At 35.6% G+C, this 9,323-nt stretch overlaps 1 protein-coding gene across 1 annotated transcript; it reads left to right on the forward strand.

Moving 5' to 3' along the window:
- Positions 1–8,016: 8,016 nt before the first annotated feature.
- LOC112794713 (uncharacterized) lies at positions 8,017–8,550 on the forward strand. Its single transcript, XM_025836695.1, has one exon. It carries the CDS (start codon positions 8,017–8,019, stop codon positions 8,548–8,550), a length of 534 nt encoding a protein of 177 aa, XP_025692480.1.
- Positions 8,551–9,323: the final 773 nt, after the last annotated feature.

The raw sequence follows: 9,323 nt of genomic DNA on the forward strand, positions 1-9,323 counted from the left end.
ATAAGATTGCAATACAGACATGTTCATTCAAGTCTAAATGAGAAGCAATGTTTCTCAAGAAGAAATAAGAGTAACAAAATAAAGAAAGAAAGAAAAAAAATAATAAATAAAAAAATACATCGTTAAAGAAGACATTTATATGCTTTTGTAATAATATTTCGATGTCCAAATTAAGAAATTTGTGTTATTATTAAGAAATTGCGGTGCTATTTTTTAATAAATACTGCATAATTCAAAACTCTTTCTTTTCTTTAAGAGGTGAAAGAGGAATAAAAAAAAGAGAGAAGAAAAATCAAACAAAAAAGAAGAAATAACTACAATAACAAATAAGAAAGAGGAGGAAAAGAAAAAACAAAAATAAAACACATGAGCAACAACACCAATAGAAAAAGGAAAAAGAGACATGCAAAGAAATGCGAAGAACAAGAATAACGTAATTTCACGCACACGTTATGTGAGTTTTATTGGATTTGGACCAACTTAATTAGATTTGATTATTAAAAAAAATTAAATGTATAGCGATATATATATATATATATATATATATATATATATATATATATATATATATATATATATATATATATATATATATATATATCAAGTGAAAATGGATGGTTTATACGAGAATGTTAGAATGTAATTATTACCGTTGGATTAAATTGAATGACTGTTGATCGAAAATATTTTTGATAAGAGTAAGTTGAATCAAAATAAGTCAAGTGTGGTTTTTCGAGAAGACACGCGTACGAGTATGAAGATTGAAAGTAATCAGCATGGATTTGGGTTTCGATTGTTTTGTTGATCGAGTAAGCTAAATCGAATAGGAGACTCGATTCGAGAAATCAAGTAAGGCCTTCGAAGAGCTGGTCGAATAGTTGTGGAAGCGAGAAGGTTAATGGCTTCTACCACACGAGGAAAACATGGGAAATATCAACAATCACGTAGCGGGAACGGTTACTAGGAGGGATTGCATTTCAAAATTTGTAATTTTATTTAATTATAATTAATTGTGATTTAATTGACCGTTAGGTAAGATAGCCTATAAATACTAGGAAGTGTTAGAGAATAGGGGTTGGAACTTTTACTCAGAAAAAACACTCTAGCACTCTCACATCCCAAGAAATTCCTGAGTTTGCATTCGAGTTACATTTTCTGTAGGGTTCCTTCTACCTTCTTCTTTCTTTCAATTTATTTTTCTGTAAATTTAATATTTCAATTAATATTATTTACTAAGTATTCTCCACTTTCTCTGTCTAATTTATCCTTCTGTATTTTATCGCTTATGTTAAGAGTTTTTTGATTTAATTAAAGGCATTTTATTATTTTCTTTTAATTCTGATGCAAACCTTTTCATTTACCATGTATTTTGTTTTCGAAAACTTTAATTTCTAAGATTTATTTATCAATTTACAAATTTTCTGTATTTTTATTTTCAACATTTGTCTAATCGAAGACGTTTTGATGCACTTCTAGAAAATTGGTACTCGCACAGAGGAGTAGGTTTCGCTCCCAGACCACTAGATATCGAACCACCATCGATTTGCTAAAAATCAACAAAACAAATTTCCACACCCAATGGGACAGTTTTTAAATCGAAGTGTGTCAAATAAATATTTTTTAGTAATTTTTAGTGTATGCGATTACAAAGTGGAAAAATCATTCACATGGTTGATGAATTATCAAATGTGAATGGTGGTTCGTCCACCAATTATAGCATACCAGTATCCATGCAACAAGCGACGTATCTTCACGTTCGGAAGGTGCAATTAGAACTGAAAGTATAGTCGTTACGACTATTCAAATTGGGAATGTTGGACGTAATACTCGTTCACGTGGTCTTGTGCCACCATATCAACCTCCATTAACCACTGGTTGGCCCCCTTATGGTCTTTCTCCTGGTTATACCTCACCGGTGGGTGGTTTTATGCTGCCTGTCCATTTAGAGAATGTAAATGGAGTGAATAATGTTCAAAACCCACAACACTCCGAGTATTCTCGCGATTATCATGTGGGCTCCACTTCAAATGCTACAAATTCGATGGCAGTATATCGACAACAAGTGGAGAAAAGCCACCATGACTTGGTCAATTTAATGACTCAGCAAATGACTATAATTTTGAATCCCATGATGGCTGATCATGAATCGAGATTCGAGCGTCTTGCTAGACAAGTCGAGAGGATTGCTCGAATCGTCGATTATGATGAAGGTGAGAGGCATAATGCCCGGGAAAATAATGAGGGGATGGAAAATATTTTTCAAAATGAAAATGATATTCCAAATCGAGAAAATCCTCACGTGGTTCTCCGAGGTCAAAATGCTGATGATGTTGCAGCCGAATTGCGTGGTGAATGCTATCAAGTCACTAGAATTGTAGAAGAGGTTTTAAATCGAGTTGGGCTGAATGTTGGTTTTATGAATCAATCACATTTTGTGTCTGCTTTTTCCCAAGTAGTTCAAATGGCTGAAGTACCAAGAGGGGTGAAAAATCCAAAAATAACCACAAAATTTGCCGAAGAAGTTGGAGAATCAACTACGGAACATGTTGCTCGTTATTTGGTCGAGATCGGGAATCTAGCTAATAATGAAAATTTGAAAATGAAAATTTTCCCTTTGTCATTGACAAAGAATGCATTTACTTGGTTTTCGAATCTTAGACCGAATTCGATCACAACATGGAATCAGTTAGAAACTGCTTTTCACGCTCAGTTTTATCGAGGGGAAATGTACGTAGCAGTTACTGACTTAGTGGCTTTGAAACGTGAAGATGGTGAGACCATCGATGATTATTTAATATGTTTCAAAAATTCTAGAAGTAGATGCTATGTGACATTACCTGAAAGTGAGATAGTGAAAATAGCGACCATGGGGTTGGGATTCTATATGTGCAGAAAATTGCTTAATGTGCATATTCCTAATCTGGCTCATTTGGCTGAAAAGGTTCGGTAGACCGAGCTTATGAAAAAAGAGAAAGAAAAATATAGAAATGAACAAAGGTCGAAGAGTAAACCGTTTACTCGAAAAGAAAAGGTTGCTTATGTCACCATGGAATCCTCAGAGGAGGAATTTGATTTCGAAACAGAAGTCAATTTGGCTGAACTTAAGAAAGGTCCTCCATATATTTGCTCTTTACTGAAAAAACTTCCTAGTAGTGAAAAGTCGAATGATTCAAAACTTAAAAGTGGGAAGAAATATAGTTTTGATATATCGAAATCTGATCATATTTTTGATGTGTTACTTAAAGATAAATAATTAGTTTTGCCTGAGGGTAGAACTTTACTTTTCGTAAAAGATTTAAAACAAAAGCCTTACAGTAAATTTCATCAAGCAACAAGTCATTCAACTAATAGTTGTGTCCGTTTCAGGGATTTGATTCAAGAAGCAATCATGGAAGGACGATTGAAATTTGATGACGGTAAGAAGGAAATGAAGGTTGATGTTGATCCCTTCGAAGTCGATGCTAGTTATGTTGAACCTTGCTTAGTGGTAAACATGGTTGGCATGACTTATGATTTCGATGTGGCTCTTGATGATTTTGAGTCATAGGTGAGATCTGTCTATCCCAGAACAGAAGATGGCTTGCTAGATTTCTTGGTTCAGCAAAAGATCAAAGACCGGGATATATCTTTGTGTCCTTGGTATAATGCTGTCTTTAATGCTGAGGCGGCGGCAATCTTTGAAAAAGAAAGGATGAAGAAAGAATTGGCTCATAGGGAAGAGCAAGCGTGCCAAAGGCAGCCAATTCGACGTATGGAGGGTTCTAGTTCAAAGATCCCTCAGCATGATGTGACTGCACCTTTGAGTCAATCTCAGGCTATAGGTGTTTAGTGGATTAGAAATTGTCAAGAATTCCAAAGGTGTGATCATCTGTATCAACGCAATCCTTAGTGGGGGCATCGAGCACTGTCTCGAAATCAATATGCCTTCTATCGAGGACGAGCCAGGGGTTACCCAAGAGGAAGAGGTGGAAGAAGGAGTTCCAATCAAAGTAAGAAACTTCAAATAGAGACAGGTAAGGAAATAAGCAAAGGGACAATGCCCTTTGTGCATTCTCGAATTGTCTTTCCTTCTGACGGAGAGACTTATCCTAAAGAGATTCCATCACCTATAAAGATGGAGAAAGGCAAAACAGTTGCTCAGTCTTATGGAGTCGACAAAAATAAGGATGCTGACATGGATGAAGAGTATTTCGATGAAGGGGATGATGACATAGTGGGGACGATCTCGATCATTCCAACTGAATATCTTGGAGAATGTGAAAGTAATCCAGATGAGGATTTTGATCAGGAAGATGAGGGAGCTTTCTCCTTCATTCGCATTGAAGATGAGCCAGGATATTTTCCTCGGCCTACTGAGAGGCAAATGTCTCATTTATGGCCTCTTCATATCATCGCCATACTGAATGGATTTAAAATAAACAAAGTGCTGATCGATGGTGGGGCAGCGATTAGTCTTCTGCCTGAAAAGATGTTGAGGAAAATAGGAAAGCATCCTCATGATTTGGTTCTTACAAACATTTCTGTGACCGACTTTAGTGGGTCTTCTACACCAGCGATAGGGTTGGTCATTTTGAATGTACATATGGGGTCATCAGAAAGGCATTCTGTGTTTGTAATAGTGCCATTGAAAGCCAGCTATAATGCCTTGTTGGGGAGAGATTGGATCCATAGTGTAGGTGTGGTACCTTCTACAGTGCATCAGAGTGTGCTTCTATGGACTAAGGAGGGCAAACCTGAAATTGTCAAAGCAGATTTGAGTCTATACGTCGAACAAATGCATGTCGATTTTAGGATATATAACCGTAAATTAAAGCCTTTAAATGTTGATCGATCTCTGAATCCTTACAATTGTGAAGGGTGTTATCTGACTTCGGAAGGCCTTTCGGTGAAGTTGCGTTACCCTGACTTAGGTTTCGAGCCGACTGGTTGGGACTGTCTTTCGTGAAGACCTCACAAACTGCACTATGGACCAGGTGGAGGAAGTTTCTAACTACTTGGTAACTTTGCATAATTATTTAAGTAATTTTCAGTTCTTAGAAAATAAAGATAATTCTTCTGATAAAGTTGAATCAGATAGGATTAGTATGTTTACTAATTGTAATATGTTCGATTCGACACTTCCAATCGAATTTAGTTATGATTTTCCTTTTCTTTGTAATGAAACTAATGATGCAAGCTGGACTGCCGATTTAATAGCAGAGGCTCATTGTGTAGAAAATAAAAGTAGTAGTGATTTAATCAAAGATCAAGTTTCTTCTATTTCTAATTATTCTATTGAATTTACCTTTGATTGTATCTATGATTTAGAACCTTTGGGATTTGAAAAGTATTCAATCAAAGAGGATAATCATTATAAAGGGTTCGAATCTCAGGATCCTTTAGAGAAAATTAATTTGGGGACTCCTGATGATGTTCGAATTACATATATTTGTAAAGATCTTGTTGATCCTTTTCGAACTGAACTCTTCAATCTGTTACATGAGTTTAAAGATTGCTTTGCATAGGATTATCATATGATGCCTGGTCTTGATCATTCATTAATAGAACATTGATTAGCGTTGAAACACAATGCTCGACCAGTGAAACAAACTCCAAGACGTTTTGATCCTGAAATTAATATAAAGATTAAGGAAGAAATAGAACGCTTGATCAAGGCAAAATTTATTCGAACTGCTCGATATGTGGAGTAGGTAATGATTATTGTCCCAGTGATAAAGAAAAATGAGAAATTAAGAGTATGTATCGATTTTCACGATTTAAATAATGCTACCCCAAAGGATGAATATTTCATGCCAATTGCGGATACGTTGATCGATTCTGTAGCGGGAAATGAAATTCATAGTTTCATGGACGGTTATTCTGGGTATAACCAAATTTTCATTACGAAAGATGATGTGGCTAAAACTACCTTCCGTTGTCCTAGGGCACTAGGTATATATGAATGGGTAGTTATGTTTTTTGGTTTAAAGAATGCTGGAGCAACATATCAGCGAGCAATGAATGCTATTTTCCATGAATTTACTGGGAAATTCATGGAAATATATATCGATGACGTAATGGTCAAATCGATTTCTGTAGATCAACATATTGGCCATTTAAGAAAGGCGTTCCTTACTATGAGGAAGAAAGGACTAAAAATGAATCCTTTGAAATGTGCTTTTGGGGTATCAGCTGAAAATTTCTTAGGTTTTGTTGTTCATAAAAAAGGAATAGCTATCGATAAAAATAAAGCGGATACAACATTAGCATTGTCTGCACCTAAATCGAAGAAGGAAGTACAATCATTTTTGGGAAAAGTAAATTATCTTCGAAGATTCATTTCGAATCTTTCAGATCGAACTAGGGTATTTGCGCCTTTAGTGAAATTGAAAAATGGTTCAAAATTTGAACGGACCACAGAACATCAATTGGCGCTCGATTCAATTAAAGCTTATTTGTCTAAAGCCCCGATTATGGCGAATGTTCGTCCATCTGAACCTTTAAAATTATACATTGCAGCATTTGAAAATACTATAGGGTGTATGTTGGCACAAGACGATGAAAACGGGCATGAACGGGTAGTTTATTACCTTAGTCGAGTTTTAACTGATATCAAGACAAGGTATTTCCCGATCGAAAAATTATGTTTGTCACTATATCATGCTTGTATGAAGTTAAAGTATTATATGGTGGCTAAATCGGTGAAAGTTATAGCACAAACTGATCTTGTTAAATATATGTTAAGTTTTCCTATGTTAAGGGGGCGTTTGGAAAAATGGATGTTAGCATTAACAGAATTTGATTTACAGTATGTCCCAACGAAGGCTGTTAAAGACAGGTCATTGCAGATTTTCTTGTAGACAATTCGAAGGATCTGCATGACCACGGGGCAAATATAATTGATGTAGAAGTCAATTATTGGAAATTGTATTTCGATGGATCCAAGCATAAAGATGGTGCAGGGGTTGGAATCCTCATTATCTCACCAGAGGGTATCCCATCAGAGTTCTTGTTTGAATTAAAGTATCCTTGTTCTAATAATGTAGCCGAATATGAGGCTCTGATTTTGGGTCTTGAAATTTTAATCGGCAAAGGAGCTTTAGAGGTTCAAATTTTAGGGGATTCATAGTTAGTTTTAAAGCAGTTGTCGAAGGAGTTTAAGTGTAATAATGAGACGTTAAAAAAATATTTAGTAACTACTTGGGAGTTTTTAACGTTTTTTCAAAAAGTATCTTTAGTGCATATCCCTAGAATTCATAATAAGATTGCTAATGAATTAGCCCAGATTTCTTCAAGGTACCGAATTGGTCCAAAAAATTTTAAGAAATTATCTAGTATCCATCAAATTTTAGTGGCAGCAAATGAAAGAGAAGTTTTGTGTGTGGATGAATGGGAGGATTCTGATTGGAGAAAACCTATTGCTCATTATTTGAGAGATCCCAGTATTACAGTCGATAGGAAGGTAAAGTTACGGGCAATAAACTTTGTCTTATTGGCTGATGAGTTGTACAAAAAGGGGATCGATGGAAGTTTATCAAGATGCTTAAGTCGAGAAGATCAGAATGTTGCTTTGGGTAAGTTCATAATGGAATATGTGGTGCTCATCAGGCAGGAAAGAAAATGAGATGGGTGTTATATTGCAACAATGTATATTGGCCATCTATGATAAAAGATTGTATCAATTATACAAAGGCATGTCAAGAATGTCAGAAACATCGCTCGATACAGCAGATTCCAGTGGCTGAATTACATTCGATAATAAAGCCATGGCCATTTAGAGGTTGGGCTTTAGATTTAATTGGGTTAATTCATCCTCCTTCATCAAAACAGCACAAATTTATTTTGGTGGCTATTGATTATTTCACAAAATGGGTTTTAGCAGTTCCTTTAGTAGAAGTTGGTCAAAGTGAGATAATTGACTTTGTCGAGGAAAATATTATCCATCGATTTGGAATTCCTCAGACGTTAAGTACTGACCAAGGAACTATATTTACTAGCTAGCGAATTAAAAATTTTGCGGCTTCAAGAAACATTAATATGGTTACTTCAACTCCTTATTATGCACAGGCTAATGGGCAAGTAGAGGCAGCAAATAAGATATTGATAGGCTTGATTAAAAAGCATATCTGGAATAAGCCTCGAACATGGCACGAGACTTTAAGTCAAGTATTATGGGCTTATCCAAATTCACCAAGAGGTTCAACAAGAACTTCACCTTATAAATTGGTGTATGTCCATGATGCAGTATTACCCTTGGAAATTAATTTGAATACTTTAAGAGTATCGAAACAGAATGAGTTTCCAGTCGATGATTATTGGAATGCAATGTTTGATGAGTTAAACGAGTTAGATTCAGAGCAAATATTGGCACTTGATAATGTAATTCGACAAAAAGAAAGTGTTGCTCGAAGTTATAATCGTCAAATTAAGGAAAAGTCTTTCAGGATAGGCGAGTTAGTTTTAAAAGTCATTTTACCGATGGAAAAGAAATCAAGATTTCTAGGTAAATGGTCCCATAGTTGGGAAGGTCCTTTTCAAGTAATAGGGATATATTCGGGAAATGCCTATTAGATTAAAGATATCGAGTCAAGAAAAGTGATTAATTCGATTAATGGAAAATACTTGAAACTTTTCTATTGTTGGCAAACTTAAAAGTTTAACATATATTAAAGTTTAGAAAAGATGGAAGTTACTACAAAAAATAAAATTAGAAAGGAGTTCAAGATGCCAATAGTTTTGCCAAATCGGAGCGCAGCTTTGTCCTTTTGTTTTTCAGAATTGAAAGTACTTCAATCTGCTTGAACTTGTCAGCTTGGATTTTCTCAAGTTGTTTTTCATATTCTCCCCTTTCGGTGTCGATTGAGACAAGTTTCTGAATAAGGAGATGTTGCTCTTGTTGGGCTGCAGCCAGAGGTTTGGCTAGGATGGCTCGATTTTGGCGTATGGTGGCAAGTTGTTCCTGAATCTGAGCTAACTCTGCCTCGAGTCTTGCTTCTTCTTGATCATGAAAAGTTTGAACAGAAATAACATGGGAGATCCTCAGATCAAACTCCTCACGAGAGACTTGGATTGGTTGAGCAATTGCAAGACAATTCTCTATTTTAGGTTTGGCTGTAACTTCTTTATTTTCAGTTTCTTGGAGTTGAAACTAAGATGCAACACTCTCATTGAGAAGTTGTTTAAATTATTGGATTGAGGCAGAATGTGGTGTATTAGTTGGAAATTCAAAAGAGGAATTCAAGCAATCTTCCAAGAGTTTGTTGAGAATTGGGTCATTAACCCATGTAGTAGGTGGATGATCCAAGAGTTTGATGAGTGATCGAAGTTGTTCCCGAGTGTCAGGA

This window comes from Arachis hypogaea, chromosome 4, assembly GCF_003086295.3.
Source record: "Arachis hypogaea cultivar Tifrunner chromosome 4, arahy.Tifrunner.gnm2.J5K5, whole genome shotgun sequence".
In the NCBI taxonomy this organism is placed as follows: Eukaryota; Viridiplantae; Streptophyta; class Magnoliopsida; order Fabales; family Fabaceae; genus Arachis; species Arachis hypogaea.